Consider the following 25,483-nt stretch of genomic DNA (forward strand, 5'->3'; position numbering starts at 1 on the left):
GTAATGCGGGATAAAGTGGCGATAATAATTAAGGAATCCCAAGAAGCGCTGGAGTACTTTAAGTCCCACTGATTGTGGCCAATCCTGGATTGCCCTCAGTTTATCTGGGGCCATGGAGAAACCTTGAGGAGAGATTATATAGCCAAGGAATGGTAAACTGGACCTCTCGAACAAACCCTTGTCCAGTTTTGCAAACAAGTGATTTTCTCGTAGGCATTGTACTACCATTCGTACATCGGCCAGGTGGGTGTCAAGGTCCTTCGAAAATCTCAGGATATCCTCCAGATAGATCACGACCTTGATATATAGCAGATCTCTGAAAATTTAATTCATCATCTGCTGGAATACAGCTGGTGCATTGGAAACGCCAAAAGGCATCACCAAGTATTCATAATGGCCATCTCTAGTATTAAAGGCAGTTTTCCAGATGTCGTTGGGGCGGATTCTCACCAAGTTATACGCCCCATGTAAATCCAGCTTTGTGAAGATGGTTGCAGCTTGGAGACGATCTAATAGTTCAGAAATCAACAGCAAGGGATATTTATCCTTACGGGCAAGGGATATTTATCCTTACGGGCATTTAGACCGTGGTAATCGATGCATGGTCTGAGTGATCCGTCTTTCTTGGTCACAAAGAAGAATCCCGCTGTGGCGGCGACGTGGATGGATGGATAAACCCTTTTGCCAGATTCTCCAGAATATATTTGGTCATGGCCTTTGTCTCGGGTAACAACAGAGGATAGGTGCATCCACGAGGATGCATGGTTCCAGGAAGAAGGTCGATTGGACAATCGAACCAAAAAAGAGGCGGGAGGAGATCAGCCTTTTGTTTAGAAAATACATCCTCATAGGCGGCGTATGGAGGAGGTATGCCAGAAGAGGTGGTAACCAAAGGAATCGTCGAAGATGGAGTCATCTTCTGAAAACAGGATTGGTGACAGGCTGGACCCCACTCTACCAGTTGTAGCAAAGTCCAATTAAATTGGGGGGAATGTTTCTGTAACCAAGGAAGTCCAAGCACAATGGGATGGATTGACTTATCCAACACCAGTAACTCAAGTTCCTCAAGATGTAAGTGTTGCGGTCCCGGGCCATGCCATGGTCCCTCCACCTACCTCGGGAACGGTCCGGGCCACTGCAACGCCTTTTCGGGCCTGCCTGGCTCCTGCCACAGTGCTCCCTCCTTGAGGGAGATGCCACCGATGCTCCGCGGCTGGCCCCGCCCCCTAGGCACACGCGCAGGGGCTCGACATTTAAAGGGGCCAGCGCGGGAAATTACAGCACTGCCCTGGGATGACTCCACTCCACCCTGCACCAACTCCACTCCTAGCCTTGCAACGAGGTTCTCTCTTCCTGATAGTTGCTGTTTCTGACTTTGGCTTTCGCCCACTGGCTTCTGACTTCGGCTTTCATCCACTGGCTTCTGACTTTGGCTTTCATCCACTGGCTTTCGACTTCAGCTTTTGTCCACTGGTTCCTGACCTCGGCTTTCGTCCAAGAGGTCTCGCCTAAGTCCAAGTGGCTCGGGTCCTCACGAGCTCCTCTTGGGGGGACCGTAGGCTTCCAGTGGTGAAGTTCCAGTTGGCCTCCTGGCTCCAGCTCTACTCTTCTCTATCCTCTGGAACTCCTCCTCCAGCACCTGCCCACAAGAGACTACTCATAAGTCCAAGCGGCCCTGGTCCTCATGGGCTACTCCTGGGGAGACCTCGGGTCTCTAGTGGTGAAGATCCTCCTGGTCTCCTGCCTGTGCCACCTCCAGGCTTCGACAGCCACTTTGTACCTTCCCACAGTGCGTCATCATCTGTCCTAGTCAGCTCAAGGGTCCACGAATCCAACGTAAGGCCCCTGTACATAACTGGATAGGTTCAGGGGTCAAAGAGATACGGCCAGGAAGTGGCTCTCCATAGATAGAGGCGATAAACAAGGAAGGGTTAAGTGAATGGGTTTTAATACCCAGGAATTACACAAGATCTTTGAAAATAAAATTACCTCCTGATCCAGAGTCTACCAGAGCAAGAACTGGAAAGGTTCAAGAGTCCCAAATTAGTATGACTGGAACTGAGAGTTGGGGGGGCGGAGAAGTTGCACCCAAGTTCAGGGCCCCTACTGAACTTGGGCCCTGGAGTTTCCCGGATGAATGGGACAATTTTGTAGATGGTGGCCTGTGCCACCTCCAGGCTTCGACAGCCACTTTGTACCTTCCCACAGTGCGTCATCATCTGTCCTAGTCAGCTCAAGGGTCCACGAATCCAACGTAAGGCCCCTGTACATAACTGGATAGGTTCAGGGGTCAAAGAGATACGGCCAGGAAGTGGCTCTCCATAGATAGAGGCGATAAACAAGGAAGGGTTAAGTGAATGGGTTTTAATACCCAGGAATTACACAAGATCTTTGAAAATAAAATTACCTCCTGATCCAGAGTCTACCAGAGCAAGAACTGGAAAGGTTCAAGAGTCCCAAATTAGTATGACTGGAACTGAGAGTTGGGGGGGCGGAGAAGTTGCACCCAAGTTCAGGGCCCCTACTGAACTTGGGCCCTGGAGTTTCCCGGATGAATGGGACAATTTTGTAGATGGTGGCCTCGGGCCTGTCTTCCGTGTCAGTCGCCCTCGACCCAATTGCATGGGTTCTTCTGCCTTGAACTCTCTGCTGTCACTAGATGCGGAGTTAGTAACGGGTGGTGAGTGGGAGCGAACCTGCACGGGCCTCTTGGGCATCCGACTCTCCCGGTGACGTTCTTGAAGATGGTGTTCAATTCGGCCTGTCAAATCTATAAGGTCCTCCAAGAAGGGAGGGAGCTCCCGAGCAGCCAGCTCATCGTTTAACCTCGAGGAGAGACCATCCAAGTAAATAGCTTGAAGGCAGTCCTCCTGCAAAGCAAGCTCAGTAGCCAAAGTTCAAAACTCTATTGTATAATCAAAAAGACTTTGTTGTCCTTGATGAAGATGTAGTAGACCTGTGCTTGCTACAGCATGCCACCCTGGATCATCAAAGGTCCATTTGAATACAGCCACAAATTGAACCAATTCTCTTAGCAAGGAGTCCGAGCATTCCCACAGGGGGGAAACTCAAGCCAGGGCCTTCCCTTTGAGGCGAGACAGGATAAACGTGAGCTTTGTCAAGTCGTCCAGGAAGACAGAAGGTTGCAGAGCAAATTGCATAAAGCACTGGCTTATGAACACTCTGCAGAACTTGGAGACGCCATTGAAACATGGAGGTGCTGGAAGTGCCAACAAGGCACATGGTGACGATGGAGGTGGCTGTGAGAGAGGAGAAGCTGAGTCATTGACGAAGGCATCGATCCAGGCATGAAGTCAATCCATGGAAGAGGCCAATGCCTCGAGGAACTGCTGCTGTTCTTGCACCTTGGAAGCCAGGCCTGGGATGGCCTGGAGGGCACACGGCTCCACCGAATCCATGGCCTTTGCAACCTGTTGCATAGGAGGTGGATCCTTGGTGCTGAGGTGGGGTTCATGGTCCCTACTGTCAGCAGGAGGAGTGGGCTGAAGCTGGAGGCCACTGGAGCTTCACCTATACCACCCCACGTTCCCCTCGGGTTGAGCCTTCGGGTGCCGGGGCCGGCAGGACTTATGCAGGCCTCAAGGTTAAGTACAGGTAGTAGATGGTTCAGCCCAGAGACAGCAGCCAGCAGATGGCATAGTCCTATCCTAGTCGGGATATGGAACAGGAACTCAAGCACCAAGGAACAAGAAGGAAGTGAAGGTGCCTGAGCAAAGGGAGGCTGAAGCTTTAATAGTTTGTGTCCAGAGGATAGGGACAGAGGCTTCACTCTCAAGCTTGAATGGAAGCTGGTGGCACTTGGAAGGTGCCACCAGCTTCCAAGCAACCTGATGCTTGGTGCCACCAGCTTCCAAGCAACGTGGAACTCTGGACTCAAGAAAGTGTGAGGCGAAGTCATTAGTAGCAATGGTCAAGGCACGGAGAAGACAGGCGTGGTCAGACGTAGCAATGGTTAAGTCCCGGAGAAGGCAGGCATGGTCAGACATAGCAATGATCAAGGCATGCAGAAGGCAGGCATGGTCAGATGTAGTATTGATCAAGGCACAGAGAAGGCAGGCATCATATGTAGCAATGGTCAAGGCACGGAGAAGGCAGGCATGGTCAGATATAGCAATGGTCAAGGCACGGAGAAGACAGGCGTGGTCAGACGTAGCAATGGTTAAGGCCCGGAGAAGGCAGGCATGGTCAGACATAGCAATGATCAAGGCATGCAGAAGGCAGGCATGGTCAGATGTAGTATTGATCAAGGCACAGAGAAGGCAGGCATCATATGTAGCAATGGTCAAGGCACGGAGAAGGCAGGCATGGTCAGATATAGCAATGGTCAAGGCACGGAGAAGGCAGGCAAGGTCAGGCGTGGCGATGGTCAGAACCAAGAAGTCAATCAGCACACAGACGAGGCGAACACGGAACAGGAACCAGGAACTTGGAGAAACATGAACACAATGCAAGGCTCACAGAGAAGCAACGAGTACGAGGAAACTGGAACAGGAGACCTGTTGCAAAGGCAACGCTTCAGTGCAAGGCCTGAGCATTGAAGCGCTGAGGGAACTGATGTCAGCATCTGGGTCCATGGCCAGGTTCCCATTGTGGGCCCTTTAAAGGTTTCACTTGTGTGCACGTGCATGCCTAGGGAGGGGCGAGGCACTGCCGGTAGCATCTCTCCGCAAACCCCGCAGAGAGGCCCGATGGATGGAGGCATCCTGACTGGAGATCCCAGGAAGCAGAGCAGGGCAAGAGGTGCTGGTGGAAGTCCGAGGTCGGGACTGGTGGCCCACTGCCATCAGCGACGAGGAGCTGGAGCCTGAAGCTTGTGTAGAGAGGTGAGAGGGCCACACCGTGGGGCTGCTACAGGCGACAAGCATAACAAAGTGCAGTCACTCCAAGCTGTATATCTCGATCTCTGAGGGTATAAGAAGAGGGTGAATGATGGAAAAGATCAGGTTATCTCTGTTAGAGAGAGGTCTTGCATGTTTCCCTGGCTTGCTGACACCCAATATGTAATGCCTAGTATGCATTACCTTTTTTCAATGATTGTTCACCTATTATTTTGGTTATTGCTTTGTTCTTCCTTGTGTTGGTACATTGGCTTCTTGAACAGTACATGGGCCGTTTAGTTTCTTAACTTAAAAGTTAGCCAGACAAATCAGTTTTGAATATTATTCTCATAATGTTTTCTAAGCAGGTTTATACTAAACAATTGTTTAGTATATTATCATAAACTTTTCTCTTTTAACTTTTAGCGGACAAGTCCTGCTATACAGGCAAAAAAACGTTATATTGAAGTGGTTCTTGTCGTAGATTATGAGTGGGTAAGTCAATTTAATTTCTGCAGTTGTCCAAATTTTACATATTATATAAAATCATATTGGTATTTTGCTATATATACTTTTTGCACAAAAAAACAACAGCATATCTGAATAATAGATACAATACATTTGATTTACAAATTGAAGCACAAACTGATGTGAAGTATGTGAGCTTTGAGACAAATAGTTCCATTCATGGTACATTGCATCAGGAGATGCCAGGGGTCCCAACTAAATGAAATAGAGACAGAAGGTATGATGACAAAGGGATTAAAGAACAAGAGGGGCATTGGGGAAGGAGGGAGTCAGAAAGTGGCTGAAGCAGGAGGAAGAGGTGAATGGTTCGAAGAAGTGATGGAAAAGGAAAGATAAAGCAGAAGGGGCATGAGGAAATAGAAAAATGGGCATGAGGGATGATGGAGCATGGGAAGGAGCAGGAAGAGCTATGGGTAGAAAAAGAAAGTAGCAGGAGAGATAATGAGTGAGATCAAGTAGAAGGGATTGTTGGAGGAGAAAAGGGAAATATGGATAAAAGGTAGAGATGATGGCGCTGGAGCTGCAAGACTGGAGCAGAGCTGTAGACAAGGAACAATAAGAAAGATGAACAATGAAGAGGAACATGGAAGGGTAGGGTGAGAAAGGAAAAAATGGTGGATATTTGTAGAAATTAAATGAAGAGAAGTGAGATGAAGGAGAAAAAAATAAGCGAAGTGGAGGGAGGTAGATTTGGAAATAGGTAAAGTAGCCAGAGAAGCCAGACAGACATGGTAAAATCAAAGAAGAACCCAAGAACAGTAAAATGTATAAAAACCTCAGATGGGGGTGCTCTTGAGCAGTGACCAAGATGGTTGCGTGATCCATCTGCTCTGAGAGATCCACACATGTATGGGACACCTCTGCTTTGAAATATATGCTGAGCCACATTTTTTCTGCTGCAACTCTTTACATATAATGTCAGTGTCAAAGTCTGGGAAGATAGAGACAGCTTTTGCTACCTGAGGAGGAACTAAAAGAGCAAAGGCCGACTGGCCATCTCCCGACAAGTCCCTCTCCGTGAGCTTCGGTCACTAAAAGAAATGCTCCAAAACAACATGTGTGCAAAAAGCAGTAATGATACCTTTGAAATCTCAGAGTATCGCAGCGCTCTGATAATGAACACTCTACTGCCGTGATTCACGCGGATCTTTCAGAATTACCGCAACACTTCTCTAATTTCACTTCCCGCCTGGAAGGGGTAGAAGTGCAAACAGAATCCCTGTTATTAACATCGGTGCAAATTCCTACTCTCTCTCGCAGAAAGTGGAGCGCATGCAACGTGATTTCAAAGTCCTTTCTAAAGGAATAGGTGGAATAATATTCACCTGTTAGGGATTCCGGAAGGCTCGGAAAACTCCGATAACATTAAGTTTCTGACCGATCTCATTCCTGCCTGTTTCTACCTCAAATTTGATCTTCTCCTGGAGATTGAATGCACCCACCATATTCCTTCTTGGCAGCCAATGAAACCCAAGTATCCGCGGCCTATTATCCTCAAATTATTGTGATACCCACAAGTACTGGAAATATTATCAACTGCCGGGGCCAAGGCACTGAACTCTTACCAAGGCAATATGATTCTCTTTGTTCCTTATCTGGCAAAATCTACAGAGGCCCGCAGGAAGGTCTTTCTGACATTATGCTCGTGCTTGTAAGCTTTAGGCACTCATTTTGGGCTGCTATATCCAGCCCATATTTATTTATTTATTTTATTTTTGGTTTTTTATATTCCGATCTTCTTGCATTGGATGCAAATCAAACCGGTTTACAGTAAAACAATTCAACTTGCCTAGTAGCATTACATGGAACAAAGAACATGGAACAATATAATAGTGCTTGCGAGCAGTACATAAAAAACGAGGAACAATTAAACATTTAAACATTTAGAAGCCTTTGGTGACCATTCTTATAGCGAATTTGAGTAAATGTGCCATTAATGTTAAAACGAAATCAGGGGAATGATTGTCTGGATTGAGAAGGAATACTGGGACGGTGGAATAGGGGCAGACATGGGGAATGGGGGATAGGGTAGAGGGGTGAAAAGAAAAGGAGGTGTAAGATAGGGGAGGATTTAAGGGTGAATTTATAACAAATGGAACCAATTAAAGTTGTCATGGGTAGTACATTGTGGGCCTTCAAGGAAATGCAAGACTGAATAGCCATGTTTTCAGTTTTTTCTTGAACGAAGTCTGGCATATGAGGATTCCGTGCCATAAACAAACCAGAACCTTCAAAACCCCAGAGGCCTTGGAGGAATTTCTCTCAATGGAGGAGTTGTCAGGCATGGTGACCTGACCGGGATGGGAAAGCATCTTCAATCACTGCTGTTATCGCTGTTGCAGCTATTTTTGGTTTCTCCAGTTTGTGTGACTGGACTCCGGGATGTTTCATATTGGCCAGCATTTCCTTTTCTTTGATATATGCCATCTTCTGTGTCAACCTTGTTTGGCTCAGTAACCTCAATGGGTTTTTTTACTTGTTTTTTTTTTGTTCGACTTCAATTTTTCTTCTAACTCGCTGTGAGTGGACAGATGGTATTGCTACAGGGGATCCCTTCCATATTTGTTTTTTCTTATTCCAACTGATCCGACTGGATCTCAGTGGCATTTGGCATTGCTAAGAGGACCATTTTATTGCCTCAGTGGCTTTTGGCTCAAGATCTGTGTATATGTTTATTTTTCTTTTTGTACTAAATTGTGTTATTACATTAATGATTCCTTTCTTTTTCCTTTTTTTGTTGCCCTGCTGCATTACATATCATTATCTTTAGTACCCAAGGAAAGGATTTTGCGCAGTACCTGTTTTGTTTTCCAGCCCACATGGCTTCTTCTCTCCTGCCAATCATTTCACTTAATGTTAATAGGCTCTCACACCCAATTAAAAGGAAAAAAAATGTATCCTATTTACATTCTTTACACCTGATGTAGTACTGCTTCAAGAGACACTTCTTTCAGTAATGGAATCTCAGTAGTTAAAAAAAGCATGGGTTGGGGAGGTTGTTTTCAGCCCCGCTCAATAGAAGAAGCGAGGGGTAGCCATTTTATATAACAAGACCCTTGGTGTTTCACTCTCTAATAGCAAAGCAGATATAGAAGGCCGATGGGTATCCATTCAGACCTCTTTTGGTGCTGAATCATTTCACTTCTTTAATGTGTATGCTCCCAATTGTTGCGCTGGAGGTGGACCCTTGGCCTGGTGCAGGATTGGTACGGCCCTCTGGTCGGACCCAGAGAGCGTCTGCCACCAGGAGGCGGAATACATAAGGAGACAGAGGCTAACTGGAGCTTCACCATTAACAGTCCGGGGTTTCCGCAGTTTGAGCCCTTGGGTACCCAGACCACCTGGACTTACGTGGGCCTCTGGTGGGCTCCCGGAGAGGTAGCAGAGGGGTGTGCCCACCACGAGCAAGGGTGCACGGCTGATGCAGAGAGGATGGACTAGACCCGAGCTAGAAGCTCCGGAGACCTCAGGGAGGCAACAGTTCAGTAAGGTTCTCTGGGCGAGATAGGCAGTGCCTGTGGGTCTAGTCACATGGAGGCTGCAGTTGGTTTCCAATGGTCACAGTAGGCCAGAAGAGAGTGTCCAAGTGAAGCGCAAGGGTCAGAGCCAGAGTATCAGTCCAAGAGAGGTCATCCAAAGCAGGGGTTGGTTCCAGCCAGCAGACAAGAGAATGATCAGGCAGGCAGTGGTCAGTTCCAGGTGGCAGGCAAAAGAATGTTCAAGCAGGCAGTGGTCAGTACCAAAGGTCATTCTGGAGAGGTAATACCTGAAGGATACGGGAACCCATGGAGCCACTGGGAATGGAAGACACAAGAACATGGAGATGCTGGAACAGGAGATACTGGAAAAGGAGATACTGGAATGCAAGGCAAACTAATACACCAACTGTGTCGACCCGATGCCTTAAGTGGTGGAACTATGTGACATCATCAGGAGGTGCCCCCGTGGGTTTTCCAGCCTTGGGCCCTTTAAAGTGCTTCATGTCGGCCGCGCACACGCACCTAAGGGCATGGCCAAGGACACCGACAACGTGGAGCCCCGATGGGAGCTCCGCCGTGAGGCCTGTGAGGAAGATGGTGAGCGGGGAGCCAAAGGACGTCGTGAACTGGCTGCGATCACAAGTGAGGGGTGCCCGGAGCTGGTTGAAGGAAGCGTGTAGCCAGGAAGTGAAATAGTACCCCCCTTCTAGGCCTCCCCCTTACTGGTCTAGGTTTCTTTGGGTGGTCTTGATGGAATCCTAGAAGCAACTTCTTATCATAAATGTTGTGTGAGGGTTCCCAAGAGTTTTCTTTTGGGCCGAAACCCTCCCATGACAGGAGGTATTCCCAATGGCCACGATGATGTAGAATGTCAAGGACCTCCTTGACCTGCAGGGTATTCTCAGGTTCCACTGTATGCTGAGTAGGAGGAGGAGGCCTTCGGGAAGACCAAGACAGGACTAGGGGCTTAAGCAATGACAAATGTAACATGGATTCCCATGGAGGCAGGAAGTTGTAACTGGTAAGTGACTGCTCCAATGCGTTGAAGAATAGGAAATGGCCCGATGAATCTGGGGGCCAGCTGTTGAGATGGCAGTCATAGTTGAATGTGGTTTGTACTGAGCCAGACTTTCTGGCCAGGCCGGAAGAGCGGTGTGGCCCAACGATGGACGTCAGTAAAGCGTTTGGCTCGCTCAGCTGCTTGACTTAGTCTCTCTTTCACTTGGTTCCAGAGTCTGCATATAGTTTGTGCTGTAGACTGAGCTGCAGGTGAAGGTACAGTGAAAGGAACCAGTAGGGGTAAGCTTGGTTGGCGGCCAAAGACTACCACAAAAGGTATGACATCAGTGGCAGAGGCAACGTTAGTGTTATGGGATAGTTCTGCCCAGGGCAGGAGGTCAGCCCAGTTATCTTGCTGGTCGTTGACATATGATCGGAGGAATGCCTTTAAAGAAAGATTTGTCCTCTCGCCTTGGCCATTTGCTTGCGGATGATAGGCTGAGGTTAAGTTTAATGTAATATAGAACTTTTTACAAAGGGATCTCCAATATTTAGCAGCAAATTGAGGGCCCCGATCGGAGACGATTTCTTGCGGTAGTCCATGCAGATGAAATACGTTGGTTAAGAAGAGTCTAGTGAGTTCAGGAGCTGAAGGGAGTACAGGTAATGGGATAAAGTAGGCCATTTTTGAGAAGGGATCAATAATGACCCAGATCACAGTATTTCCTTTTGAAGGAGCCAGGTCCATGATAAAATCATTGGAGAGCCTTGCCCAGGGTTCGGTGGTGTTGAGTTCAGACTGCGGGAGTTAGCAATCTGTTGTCTTCGGTGGCGGAAGACTGCTTGAGAGACAGCAGTCCAAAGGTATTTGTGGGTGGATCCTTGGAGCAGTGGCAGATGACCACGCCCTCGAGGGAAGATCCCGAGAGGGACCACTGGTCAGGCTTAGAGTATGGAGACAGACACGCTAGTTCTTATATTAAACAGTATCCTGAACCACCAGAGGTGGCAGTAGTGAGCTGGAATGCCCGGCTGGACTGCAGTCCCTCAGATGCTAGAACAGCGATCCCTGGAGGCTGAGCTGAAGAGAAACTGAAATATAGTGAGTAGGCAGGGTATGCAGAGTTCATGTACTGAACCAGATGGTAACACTCACACAGTGTCTCATAGAAGCTGGAATGTATAGGCCCTCGAGGAGCAAGTACCTGTTCCAGGGAAAGCTCTGAGAGAGCTATGGTAACTCACTGAAGTAGTTTGGCAGTGAAGACTTCCAGGCAGAAGAGAGTTCAGCAACAAGTCTGGGGACATAGATTCTCGAGAGCGAGTACCGGTTCCCGACTGTAACCTGAAAAACAAAGAAGAGAGCGAGGCCCCCGAGGAGCGAGTACCCCTGGTAAGTCCGAGGAGGCAGAGCAGCTCAGATAGAAATTAATCCTTATCCTTGCTAATTCAATCTGTTAGCAAATACTGAGACCTTAAATATCCGTCATGGGTGACATCATCTTCGGGGGACGCCCCCGAGGTTCGCGCCATTGCCGGTACATCAGTCAGGGCCACGCTGCGCTCGCGTCCCTAGGCCTCTCAGGAACAGGGCGGTTTGCAGCGTAGAGCCGGTCTGAGGAACACCGGAGGACATCGGCAGAGGACGCCGTGGCAGCCAAACTTCCCGCAGGCAAAGAGGGAGGCGCCAAGGAGGGCAGAGAGAGGGCGTCAGGCACCGACGGACACAACAGGTGGGCATAGGAAGAGGTTGGAGGAAACCCCATGAGCGGCCAGTCGGGGGTTTTTGATGCGCACAAACTGGACAGGAATCCACATATTCGCGGGAGTCCTTTATCATACTAGGCCACCAATAGTGCCTTTGAAGCATTTCAAGAGTCCAGGTTCGGCTGGGGTGGCCAGCCAGCTTAGAGTCATGAGCCCAATGGAGCAAACGCTCATGGACATGGAGGGGGACCAACATTTTCCTGGCTGGTACCATGGTGTTGACTGCAATTGATATGCAAGCTGGATTGATGATGTGTCTAGGAGTCTCGGGTGTATCCTCTGGCTCGACGGAGCGAGAGGGCTCATCTGCCCGGAGATTCTTAGCAGCCGGGCAATAGCGGAGCTCAAAGATGAAGCGTTCAAAGAACGGGGCCCAGTGGGCTTGTCTGGGGTTAAGTAACTGGGCCTCCTATAGGTGTTCTAGATTCTTGTGGTCATAAATTTTGTGAATTTGTGTTGTGCCCCTTCCAGCCAGGGGCACCATTCTTGGAGGGCTAGTTTCATGGCTAGGAGTTCTCGGTCCCCTATAGTATAATTTTGTTCAGAGGAGGAGAATTTATGTGAGTAGAAGGAGCAAGGTACTAAAGTTCCTGTTATGGTTAGTGGTGTTTGGGTGCATCCTTGGACACTGTGGCAGCTGACCATGCCCATGGCGGGCAGTCCTGTGAGGGACCACAGTGTCAGGCTAAACTCTGGGCAGACAAACACAGAATTGAATCTTTTATTAAACAGTATATGGAACCACAAGAGGTGGCAGTGGTGAGTAGTGGTTGTAGAGCCCGGCTGAGCACGTCTCTCACAGAATGCTGGAACAGCGGATCCTCTGTAGGCAGTGCTTTAGTGGAAAGAGACTGAGGGATATGAGCACACAGTAGAATTAGCATTCAGAGTCCCAAGTAGAATAGGAGAGCTCCAAGACAGGGAGAGCAGGCCCTCGAGGAGCAAGTACCTGATCCCTTAGAGCAGAGAGACTTGATAGCGTTGTACTAACTAGCAGAAGCAGAGAATCCACTAGACGAGAGGTCTGGCACTGGAGCAGAGGGCAAGCCCTCGTGGAGCGAGTACCTGATTCCGGTGAAGCTGTACTGTAGAGAGAGATGTTTCCATACTCACTGATGGTGACTGTAGTTAGTTCTTCCAAGTATAAGGCAGAAGTTGCAGGCAGTGACACAGGGAACATGGGCCCTCAAGGAGCGAGTTCCGGTTTCCTGATAGCACCTGAAAGAAGCAGAGAGGCCCCCCGAGGAGCAGGTACCCCGTTAGTGTCCCCAAAGGGAAGTAAGAGTTCCAGTTAGAGCTGGAGTGGCAGCGTAGCTTAGGAACGGAGTGCGAATCCCATCCATAAGAGTCCTGTTGCAAACTCGACGAGCTAGCAAATGTAGTAGGCAGATATACCCTGGAGTCGTGATGTCAAAACAGGGGGATGCCCCTGAGGTTCGCGCCAACGTGAGTAGCCAGAGCCTTCCTGCCCAATGACAGCACAGACACACTCTCCAAACTAGCTGTTTCTCACAGGACAAGCAGGATGGTTGTCCTCACAAATGGGTGACATCGAGGATGGAGCCCACCACGGAAAACTTCTGTCAAAGTTTAAACAGAACTTTGACTGGCCCCTACTGGGCATGCCCAGCAAGGCATTGACCCTGCAGCCAGCAGGAGTCTCCCTCCAGTCTTCTTTTTTCCGCGCAGCAGTTGCCACGCGGTGAAAGGAGCTCTCTTACCACGTTCCTGACAGGAATTCGGTTTTTTCTTTCCGAAGAAAATTTGCCCCTCAGGGGTCTCCCTTCGACAAATTTTTGTCGCCTTCGCGGAATCCGGTAAGTTTTTTGCCGTTTTTCATCGACTGCCGTCGATTTTGGCCCTTGAGGCCTGTTGGCACTTACCGATCCCGCGGCTAAATTTGGCCCTAGGCCATGGCGACGGGGTTCCGTCGTTGTCCGGATTGCACCCGGACTATGTCAATCACAGACCCCCATAGGGTCTGTGTTTTGTGTTTGGGAAGTGAGCATGATGTCCTGACTTGCACTAAATGTGCCCTAATGACACCTAAGGGTCGTAAAGCCAGGATGGAGAAGATGGGGCTCCTCTTCCATGCACCCACCCCAACACCATCGATAGCATCGACGTCATCGGAACCGGCACCGTCGAAGTTGCACCACCACCGTCAACCCTCCGGTGACCGTCCACCACCGATGACTTCTCGGCCGTCGACTCCTGTCCCCTCCCCGGATGGGCGAGGAGATCTGAAGGACAAACATCGCCATCGGCAGCACAAGTCTCGGCCCGTCGAGGATCCACAGCCATCGACCTCTGCACAGGCCGAGCCACCGACAAAAAAGCCTGGTCAGACCTGGCACTGTCCACGTCTCGTTCGCAGGCATCGAGGAAACCCTCACCCTCTCGGGGTGTGGGAGCCGTGATCCCACCGGTTACGGTGGTCCCTCCGGCTCTGCCTCAGCCTCCCTCTCCCGTCGAGCCGGGTATCGTTACCCCTGGTCTCCGGGCAGAACTGGACCGGCTGGTCCAGGAGGCCATCGAGAAAGCGATGCAAAGGTTCCAGCCTCCACCGGCACCGTCTCCGGCACCGCCTCCGGCACCGACCCCGGCACCGATCCCGGCACCGAGGAGGGAACCGACCACCGAGCCTTTGCTGGACGCTCTAGCACCGCTACTACGCCGCATGGACGCGCTTATGACGGCACTTCCATCGGTGATTCCAGTAGCACTGACTACACCATCGTCTCCGGCAGGATTCTCATCGGCAGGAGAAACACCGTTTCTGATTCCCCCGTCCGGGGTAGTCCCATCGGTGCCTTCGCATACCTCTCCACCGATCTATCCCTCGGCTCCATCGATTCCAAGACCGGCACCAATTCCATCGGCAGCCCCGAAGCCCTCGATGCCGTTCCCAGTTCCGCTTGCAGCACCGATTCCATCCAGATTTCCATCGATGCCTTTGGATCCTCAACCAGGTCCTTCAGGGCTGCAAGCCCCACATGACCCTTATGATACCTGGGGTGATGATACATCTTCTGATACAGATTTGCCATCGCCACCATCTCCTACAGAGAGTAGAAAACGATCTCCTCCTGAGGATCTCTCCTTTATTAATTTTGTAAAGGAGATGTCAGAAATTGTACCTTTTCAGCTGCAATCTGAGACCGATGACAGGCACCAAATGATGGAACTGCTCCAATTTCTGGATGCTCCAAAAATCATCGCTTCCATCCCCATTCACCAGGTATTTCTGGATCTTTTAAAGAAAAACTGGGAATCTCCTTCATCTGTGTCACCAGTTAATAAGAAAGCTGACTCCACATACCTCATCCAGTCAGCACCAGGATTTCAGAAGCCTCAACTGGATCATCGCTCTGTTGTAGTTGAGTCCGCGCAAAAGAAGGCCAAGCGCCTAAAACCACACTCTTCCACTCTCCCTGTCAAGGACAATAAATTCCTGGATAGTGTGGGACGGAAAGTGTATCATGGGGCTATGTTGATATCTCGCATAGCTTCATACCAACTTTACATGACTCAATACAACAGAGCCATCCTTAAACAGATGCAGGACTACGCTGACACATTACCGGAACAATACCAGCCACAGCTTCAAGCCCTTCTTCACAAAGGATTTGAGGCTGGGAAGCACGAGATCAGAACGGCCTACGATATCTTCGATGCTTCCACAAAAGTCTCAGCTACTGCCATCTCAGCCAGACGTTGGGCTTGGTTAAAGTCATCTAACCTTCGCCCAGAGGTCCAGGATCGTCTAGCCGATTTACCCTGCTTAGGGGACAATCTGTTTGGAGAACAGATTCAACAAATTGTGGCAGAATTGAAGGATCACCACGAGACGTTGAAGCAACTTTCGTCTGTTCCATCTGAGGTATCCTCCAAACCACCACCTAAGAAGGACTCTAAAAAGTCTTTCTTTCGGCCACGTCGTTACTATCCTCCGTCGGCTAGGCCTCGTCCGGCTCGATCCTCCAGCAGACCTCAGCCACGCCAGCCTCGGAAACAAAGACCTGCTGTAGCCCCACCTCCTGGGCCTGCGGCGGGCCTTTGACTTCCCGGTATGGAGCACATGCCACATCCCGCTTCCCGACATCCCTGTAGGGGGTCGCCTGTACCACTTTTTACACCGTTGGATACAGATTACCTCAGATCAGTGGGTGCTGGCAATTATCGCACAGGGTTACCACCTCAACTTCATAACTCTTCCGGCAGACTCCCTGCCTCTTCAAGCATGGAGTCTATCCAGCCATTTGACTCAATTACAACAGGAAGTATCCCTTCTTTTGCAATCAAATGCTATAAAACCCGTCCCTCCCTCTCAACGAGGCAAGGGATTCTACTCCAGGTACTTCCTAATACCAAAGAAGTCAGGGGGGCTACGTCCCATTTTGGACCTTCGGGCCCTCAACAAGTACCTTCAAAAAGAAAAGTTCAAGATGGTAACCCTGGGCGCGCTACTCCCTCTGCTGCAAAAGGGGGATTGGCTGTGCTCTCTCGACCTAAAGGATGCTTATACCCACATTGCGATAACACAATCCCATCGCAAGTATCTGCGGTTTCTGGTAGGCCGCGACCATTATCAATACCGAGTACTACCCTTCGGTCTGGCATCTGCTCCACGAGTCTTCACCAAATGCCTCGTAGTGGTAGCAGCATTCCTCAGGAAGGAAGGTGTCCACGTCTACCCCTATCTGGACGATTGGCTAGTCAGGGCCTCCACCCCTCAGATTGCTCAATCCTCCCTAAAATTGACAATCAACACACTCCTTTCCTTAGGGTTTCTTGTCAATTACGAGAAATCTTGCTTAGTCCCATCTCAAACCTTATCTTTCATTGGGGCAGACTTGGACACCTTACAGGCAAAGGCCTACCTTCCGCTTCATCGGGTCCAAACTCTCATGTCCCTAGCTCGCCAGCTCCAGTCTCAAGACACTGCCACGGCTCGCCAATTCCTCATTCTCCTAGGACACATGGCATCCTCGGTTCAAGTCACTCCCATGACCCGACTAGCCATGAGAGTAACACAGTGGACTCTGCGACTCCAATGGATTCAAGCTTCTCAGCGCCTGTCCTCCATAGTCGCAGTTACACAAGCGCTTCGCCTGTCTTTAACCTGGTGGACGACTCAAGTCAATCTCCTTCAGGGCTTACCTTTTCTCTTACCAGATCCACAAGTAATCCTAACCACCGACGCTTCCCACATCGGTTGGGGGGCCCATGTGGACGATTTCCAAACCCAAGGGTTATGGTCACCAGAGGAAGCCGAACACCAGATACATTTTTTGGAACTTTGAGCAATCCGCTACGCGCTCAGAACGTTCAAAGATCGTCTATTGAATCAGATAATCTTAATACAGACAGACAACCAAGTGGCCATGTGGTACATAAACAAGCAGGGAGGCACAGGCTCCTTCCTTCTGTGTCAGGAAGCTGCGCAGATTTGGGCAGAAGCCCTCTCCCACTCCATGTACCTCAGGGCCACTTACCTGCCGGGAGTAGACAATGTATTGGCAGATCAGCTGAGCCGGGTCTTCCAACCACACGAGTGGTCACTCGATCCTCTGGTAGCGACCTCTCTGTTTCACAAGTGGGGTTCTCCCCGCATAGATCTCTTTGCGTCCCCTCAGAACCACAAAGTAGACATTTACTGCTCTCTCATTCGAAGCCAGCACTCTCGGCCGAGGGATGCCTTCTCCCTCAAGTGGACGACAGGTCTGCTCTATGCATTCCCTCCACTTCCTCTTCTGTTAAGGACTCTCGTGAAGCTTCGCCAGGACGGAGGAACCATGATCCTGATAGCACCCCACTGGCCACGCCAGTTGTGGTTTCCCATTCTCCAGGATCTCTCCATCCGCAGGCACATCCCTCTGGGAACGGATCCGCATCTGCTCACTCAGAACGACGGATGCCTCCTCCATCCCAACCTCCAAGCCTTGTCCCTGACGGCATGGATGTTGAAAGGTTAGTCCTTCAGCCTTTTAACCTTTCGGATTCGGTTTCTCGTGTCCTGATAGCTTCACGAAAGCCCTCCACCAGAAGATCCTATTCGTATAAATGGAAAAGGTACACATCATGGTGCACTTCTCAGTCCCTTGATCCCCTTTCCTGTCCAATCTCTAAGTTCTTGGACTATTTATGGCATCTATCGGAATCAGGTCTTAAAACCTCTTCCATTAGGATGCATGTCAGTGCGGTAGCCGCTTTCCATAAAGGTATCGAGGGTGTCCCTATTTCAGTACAACCCCTGGTAACACGCTTTCTTAAAGGCTTGCTCCATCTGAAGCCACCCGTACGTCCTCCGGCCCCATCTTGGGACCTTAATCTGGTTCTTGGTCGTCTAATGAAACCACCTTTCGAACCTCTACACTCCTGTGAATTAAAGTATCTCACATGGAAAGTGTTATTCCTTTTGGCTATCACTTCAGCTCGCAGGGTTAGTGAGTTACAGGCCCTAGTTACCTATCCGCCTTACACTAAGCTCCTGCAGGACCGGGCGGTACTCCGCACTCACCCTAAATTTTTACCTAAGGTAGTTTCTGAGTTTCATATTAATCAATCCATCATACTACCTATCTTTTTTCCCAGGCCCCACTCCAACTCCGGGGAACAGACTCTACATACCCTAGACTGCAAACGAGCTCTAGCTTTTTATCTAGACCGTACAGTTACTTACAGGAAGAGCACTCAATTGTTTGTCTCTTTCCATCCTAACAAGTTAGGACAACCTGTGGGTAAGCAGGCTCTTTCCTCCTGGTTGGCGGACTGCATTTCTTTTTGCTATCAGCAAGCTGGCATTCCTTTTCAAGACCGTGTAAAAGCACATTCTGTGAGGGCCATGGCGACTTCGGTGGCACACCTTCGATCGGTGCCCCTTCCTGACATCTGTAAAGCTGCAACCTGGAGTTCTCTCCATACTTTTGCAGCCCACTATTGTTTGGACAAAGCTGGAAGACAGGACTCCATCTTCGGCCAATCTGTCTTGCGTAACCTTTTTCCAACATGATGTACCAACACCCTTCCACCTTCCCGGTAGGGTGCGGCTGCCCTTACCAAATTCCACCCCAGTTGTTGTGCCTCTTGCACGTCGTTGGGTGCATTTGGTGCAAGTCAGGACATCCTCAGCTCGGTACTCACCCATTTGTGAGGACAACCATCCTGCTTGTCCTGTGAGAAAGCAAATGTTGCTTACCTGATGTAACAGGTGTTCTCACAGGACAGCAGGATGTTAGTCCTCACGAAACCCGCCCGCCACCCCGCGGTGTTGGGTTCGTTTTGTTTTTACTTTTTAGGCACTGCCTGTAGCTTTGAAAATCAGACTGGAGGGAGACCCCTGCTGGCTCCAGGGTCAATGCCTTGCTGGGCATGCCCAGTAGGGGCCAGTCAAAGTTCTGTTTAAACTTTGACAGAAGTTTTCCGTGGTGGGCTCCATCCTCGATGTCACCCATTTGTGAGGACTAACATCCTGCTGTCCTGTGAGAACACCTGTTACATCAGGTAAGCAACATTTGCTATCTCTGCGCACAAAGAACACAGCCTCAGCCCATCAATTCCTAACATTGCTAGGGCACATGGCTTCCCCGATCCACATCACTCCTATGGCCAAGCTGGCCATGAGAATAACTCAATGGACTTTGAAATCTCAATGGCTCCAAGCCAATCAACCGCTTTCATCTCAGATTCAAATAACCCACCAGTTACGTTTATCTCTTCTATGGTGGACGAACAAGAACAACTTGCTAACAGGTCTACCCTTCCAGCAACCAGTTCCGAAAGTAACTTTGACCACAGATGCATCCACCTTGGTTGGGGAGCACATGTGAACAATCTTCAAACTCAAGGTACTTGGACAAAGCTCGAAGCAACGTTTCAAATCAACTTCTTAGAGGTTCGAACTATATGTTATGTTCTCTATGCATTCAAGGACTGTCTTTCACACAAGACTGTTCTCATACAAATAGACAGCACAGTTGCCATGAGGGACCTGAACAAACAAGGAGGCACGGGTTCTTATCTCCTCTGCCAAGAAGCCGCGCAGATCTGGGACTGGGCCCTAATGCATTCCATGTTTCTTCAGGCCACTTACCTGGCAGGCATACAGAACATGGTAGCAGATAGCCTCAGCCGACAGTTCCATCCCCACGAGTGGTCCCTGGATCCTGAGGTAATGACCAGAATCTTCCAATGCTGGGGTCAACCAACAATAGACCTCTTTGCTTCCGAACTGAATCACAAAGTGGACAGATTCTGCTCCCTGCACAAGCAGCGAAACCAGTTAGCCATGGACGCCTTTGCTCGCCCCTGGAACTCAGGCCTCCTATACGCTTATCCCCCGATACCATTGATAGCCACAATTCTCATGAAGCTACAACAGGACAAAGGGTCAGTGATACTCATAGCCCCGTATTGGCCTCGACAAGTGTGGTTTCCCATACTTCTTGACCTCTCGCTCACAGAACCAATTTGCCTGGGCACAGCACCCACTCTCATAATTCAGAACCAAGGCAAGTTACGCCATCCAAACCTTCAGAACTATCCCTCACAACTTGGATGTTGAAATCTTGATCCTCCAACCAATCAGCCTTTCAAATGATGTCTCTCAGGTGTTTGTAGCTTCACGAAAGCCTTCCACACGAAAATCCTATCGTTCTAAGTGGAATAGATTTACTATATGGTGCACGCAAAAAGGTATAGACCCTTTTTCGTGCCCTACTCCATGTCTATTGACTATCTTTGGCACCTTTCAGACTCTGGTCTGCAGACCTCTTTGGTGAGAGTACACCTGAGTGCCATCTCAGCGTTCCACAAGAGAGTAGGGGATGCCCCAATAACAGCGCAACCCCTTGTGAGTAGTTTTATGAGGGGCCTATTACAACTTAAGCCCCTTTTACGTCCACCAGTTTTTATGTTCTGGTGTGGTTGTGAACCCTGGATCGAAGTGAGAGATGACTCCACTCACAGGGAGGAGCCCTGTGGGGACTCACCACGATAGGCTTGGTCTCAGCAGAGAAGGGCACAGCAATATTGAGACTTTTTTATGCTGGAAAAAGTAGTAGAACCCACAGAGTGGGAATATAGACACTGTCCAGAATAATGGGATAACCCAGTGATGATGACCCCAGTAGTGGCCTGCGGAGCAGGGTACGCCAGTAGATCCCTCTTGTAGAATGGAATACCTTGCAATGTAGATCCGGTAGTGGCCCACAGAGTGGGATACGCCGAGAATCTGTGCTGTTGATGGTAGCTGAGGTGCAGGAGGTCAGCGGAACTGGGAAGATTAAGAACCCAACTCTGAAGTGTAGATCCGTGGAAGAGGGTTTGCTGAGGCAAGCATGATAGTGGCCCGAGACACAGGGTACACTGGAGGTTCCTTCAGCAAGAGATGGTAGGCAGAAGACAAACGTACTCACAAGGCAAATCTATTCAGAGTCCCAAGCGTGAGTAGATAGAGTCTCCAAGCAGGAAGGCCCTCCGAGGAGCGGATAGCCGGAATGCGACAAGGCCCCCAAGAAGCGGGTACCTAAAGTGTCCAAGTCCCGGAGAAGAGGAACGAGTTCCAACGTAGAATGGATTTGAGTAACGAAGCGTCTTCAAACGAAGAGTGGAATTCAGCAGGAAGTCCTTGCTAACTCATAGGAAGAGAGGGCTGAGCAGCTTAAGTACACTGGCGGGTGACGTCTTGCGGAGGGGACGCCTCCGAGGTTCTTGCCATGATGTGTACAAGAGAGGGCCTGGCACGCGCATGCGCGCGCAGGCCCTAGGTTATCCCAGATTCAAGATGGCGGCCAGAGTTGCGCACGCCATCCCGGGGATGCCAGGGAAAGCGGCGTTTGTAGACAGAGGCCGCCATTTGTCCAAGAATTGCTGGTGCAGGGAAAAAAAGAGGTGAGCATGAGAGGTCGCAGCTTTCTGCAACTGACGGGTGCAACCCAAGTCATTGAATGGGACCTAAATGTAGTACTTACAAGGTTCATGTGCTCCCTGTTTGAGCCTATAGATTCCTGCGATGTTAAATTTCTTACATGGAAAGTTCTCTTCCTAGTTGCCAATACATCCGCTCCAAGGGTTAGTGAGTTACAAGCACTTGTTACATACTCACCCTATACCAGTTCCTACATGACCGAGTGGTCCTTCATACTCACGCAAAATTCCTTCCCAAAGTAGTTACTGACTTGAATTAGTCTATAGTCTTGCCCACATTTTTCCCAAGGCCTCGCTCTCACCAAAGAGAGAAGGTTTTACACACTTTGGACTGTAAACGTGCACTTGCATTTTACCTAGACCGTGCTGCAGTCCATAGAAAATCCACCCAACTCTTTGTTTCTTTTGATAAAAACAAACCAGGAGTTGCAGACTGTATTTAATTCTGCTATGACAAAGCAGGCCTTCCTCTCCAGGGACGAGTGAATGCACACTCAGTGAGAGCCATGGCAACCTCAGTAGCACACAATCGTTCAGTACCGATTGCCGACATCTGTAAAGCTGTAACATGGACCTCTCTTCACAAATTTGCAGTGCATTACTGTTTGGACAAAGAAGGATGCCAAGATTCAGCCTTTGGCCAATCTGTCTTAAATAATGTATTTCCAGTATAATCCCAACTCCTTCCATATCGAAACTGCTGGGATTTCAGGCTGCCTCAAATTTCCCAACAGTACACCAGTTGTTGTGCCTGTTGCACAAGTTGTATGCTGTTGGTCCAAATCAAATATGAGTCAGCCTGTAGCTTACTAATCACCCATATGTGAGGACTACCATCCTGCTTGTCCTAGGAGAAAGCAGAGTTGCTTACCTGTAACAGGTGTTATCCAAGGACAAGCAGGATGCTAGTCCTCACATATGGGTGACGTCACTGACGAAGCCCTATTCCGGAAACCTTTCTGACAAAGGGGTGGATTTTAAGAGCCCTGCTCGCGTAAATCTGCCCGGTTTTACGCGAGCAGGGCTTGCGCGCCGGTGCGCCTATTTTACATAGGCCTGCCGGCGCGCGCAGAGCCCCGGGACTCGCGTAAGTCCTGGGGTTTTCCGAGGGGGGCATGTTGGGGGCGGGGCCGAGCGGTGCGCCGTTTTCGGGGCGGGACGTGGTGTTTTGGGGGCGGGCCCGGGGGCGTGGTTTCGGCCCGGGGCGGTCCGAGGGCGTGGCCGCGCCCTCCGGAACCGCCCCTGGGTCGCGTCTAGACGCGCCAGCAGCCTGCTGGCGCGCGGGGATTTACTTCTCCCTCTGGGAGGCGTAAATCCCCCAACAAAGGTAGGGGGGTTTAGACAGGGCCGGGGGGTGGGTTAGGTAGAGGAAGGGAGGGGAAGGTGAGGGGAGGGCGTTAGCGAATTCCCTCCGAGGCCGCTCCGATTTCGGAGCGGCCTCGGAGGGAATGGAGGTAGGCTGCGCGGCTCGGCGCACGCCGGCTACACGAAATCGGTAGCCTTGCGCGCGCCGATCCAGGATTTTAGCAGATACGCACGGCTACGCGCGTATCTACTAAAATCCAGCGTACTTTTGTTTGCGCCTGATGCGCCTACAAAAGTACGCGAGGGCGCTCTTTTTGAAAATCTACCCCAAAGTTTCTAGAAACTTTTGACTGGCATCCTGAGGCTACTGAGCATGCCCAGCATGCCATAATATTCTCTGCCACAGGGGTCTCCCTTCAGTCTTCTTTCTTCTGCGAAGCCATTAGCCTCGCGGTTCTAGGAGTCCTGTGTGGTGATTTTTCACCTTACAAAAAGTTATAAAAAAACTCAGAAAAAACATCAGACACCATAGGGGTCTCCCTTTTTTACCATTGCGGTAAGTCTAAAAATGTTTTCCGTCAATTCTGTAACCGTATAATAGTGCCAGAAGGTCGTCGATGGCTGTCCAACTCTAAAAATGGCTTCAGGGTTCAAAAAATGCCCTATTTGTTTCCGCACCATGTCCATTACGGACCCACACTTAGAGTGTGTACTCTGCCTTGGCGAGGGACACGATGTCTCAACGTGCCCAAAATGCGCTGAGATGACGCCGAAAGGCAGAAAGTTACGGATGGAGAAAATGGAACATTTGTTCCATCTCCAATTAATGCCTTCAACATCGACATCCACGCAGTCGTCTCCGGAAGGTTGTCCTCAAGAAACAAAGACCGGACGAAGCGGGGGATCGGCTGTCACCAACCCCTTCAAAGTCGTCGATAAAATCCACGTCGGTCATCGAGAAAGGCATCGACCACAAACAAAAGCATCGGCATCTTTTACGAGTGCGAGGAGCGCGGTTGCCTCTAGAGCAGGTGGAGTGAGCCCTTGGGCCACGGCAAGACTCAGGGAGGAGCCCCAAGCTACACCGTGGGAGGTGAGCTGATGCAAGCATGGAGAGCCAGGCAGGTACTGAAGCAGGAATGAGGAACAGAGTCTGACCCTCAGCCGGACCTGCATGCCCATGGCAACCAACAACGCAATGTTGATTGATGAACGGTCCTCTGACTGTTCCAAGCCCTTTCGGACCTGCCGCTGGGTAACGGCATTGGGCGGCAGGCCGGACAGAGGACGAGGGCAGACAGAGTCCTTAGAACACTGAAGACATCATAAACGAGGGCTGAAGCAAGACAACATAGACGAGGGCTAAAGCAAAGACATCATAGACAAGGGCTGAAGCAAGACATCATAGACGAGGGCTAGGAGGGAAGACATTGGCACTGTCTCTCAGGGCGCCCTACACAGCCAGCACGGCTGTACTGGTCATGGACCACCCTGTCCTACAGCTGCAGGAGCGGGACGAGCACAGGGAAGAGGAAGCGGTGGGTTACTGCACTCCTGGCAATCTAAGGCAGGTTGCTGCACTCCTGGCAGCCTAAAGCAGGTTGCTGCACTCCTGGCAGCCTAAAGCAAGCAGGGACATCAGGAACTGGATCAGGAACTGGATCAGGAACAAACATCAAGGAAACATCTGGCACCAACATCAAGGAAACAGGCAGAGACACAGGACAGGGAGCCATCGAAGCAAAGATGACCACGGAGGACCTGGATCGAGGAAGAAGCACAGACGACTGTGAGACTCAATCCGAAGGCAAACAGGAACTGAAGAGAAAGTCCTTTTATACTGCTGTATGCAGGCAACTCCCTGGGAGGAGTTCACCTGGACCGCCCCTCGCTGGCCCTATAACTGAGGTGGAGTGCCACGGGCCGGCCCCTAGGGAGAAGGGCATGGCCGAACCAGGAAGTCCAAGTGGAGGCAAGCAAGCCACAGGCAGGCCTCAGGAACAGCTAGGCCTCCCAGGCCCTGGAGCAAATCCTGGATGGTACACAGGCGAGGCCCTGGCTTCGGAGCGGCCTCCAGAGGAAAGGAGAGATACCTCCTGTAGCGCAGCAACAGGGGGGATCGTAACAGTACCCCCCCCCCTTCAAAGGGGTCCCCTCCTCTTTCAGAAGGACCAGAAACAGAGGGCAAGCAAAGAAAACAAGTAAGCCAACCAACACCAAGCGCACAAACAAGCAAGCAGAAGACACGACGAGAGACCAAAGAGCACTAGACTGGGAGCAGAAGAGACCGAGGGAACACGGGGCCACGCGAGCAGCGACCGAGCAAACAGCGACCGAGCAAATGGAGACCATGCGAGCAGCGACCGAGCGAACGGAGACCACGCGAGCAGCAACCGAGCGAACGGAGACCGAGCGAGCAGTGACCGAGCGAACGGTGACTGCGCGACCGACAACACAAAAACACAAAAGAGGGAGCAAGGGAACAGAGAGCGAGGGAGCAGAGAGCAAGGGAACGGAGAGCGAAGGAGCAGAGAGCAAGGGAGCGGAGAATGAAGGAGCAGAGAGCAAGGGAGCCCAAGAGCGAAAGAGCAAGGAGCGAGAGAGCGGAAAGCGATGGAGCAAAGGGCGAAAGAGCGA

The 25,483-nt window shown here is 50.4% G+C and overlaps 1 protein-coding gene across 1 annotated transcript in view; it reads left to right on the forward strand.

The window, feature by feature from the left end:
* Positions 1 to 25,483, forward strand: part of LOC115092435 (disintegrin and metalloproteinase domain-containing protein 9-like) — a 435,618-nt gene that overhangs the window by 301,913 nt on the left and 108,222 nt on the right. Inside the window, exon 5 of the mRNA XM_029603268.1 lies at positions 5,265 to 5,333. Within this exon, the coding sequence (XP_029459128.1) occupies positions 5,265 to 5,333 (69 nt within the window). The remainder of the gene's footprint in view (positions 1 to 5,264; positions 5,334 to 25,483) is intronic.

The sequence above is a fragment of the Rhinatrema bivittatum genome, chromosome 5, assembly GCF_901001135.1.
Source record: "Rhinatrema bivittatum chromosome 5, aRhiBiv1.1, whole genome shotgun sequence".
Lineage (NCBI taxonomy): Eukaryota > Metazoa > Chordata > Amphibia > Gymnophiona > Rhinatrematidae > Rhinatrema > Rhinatrema bivittatum.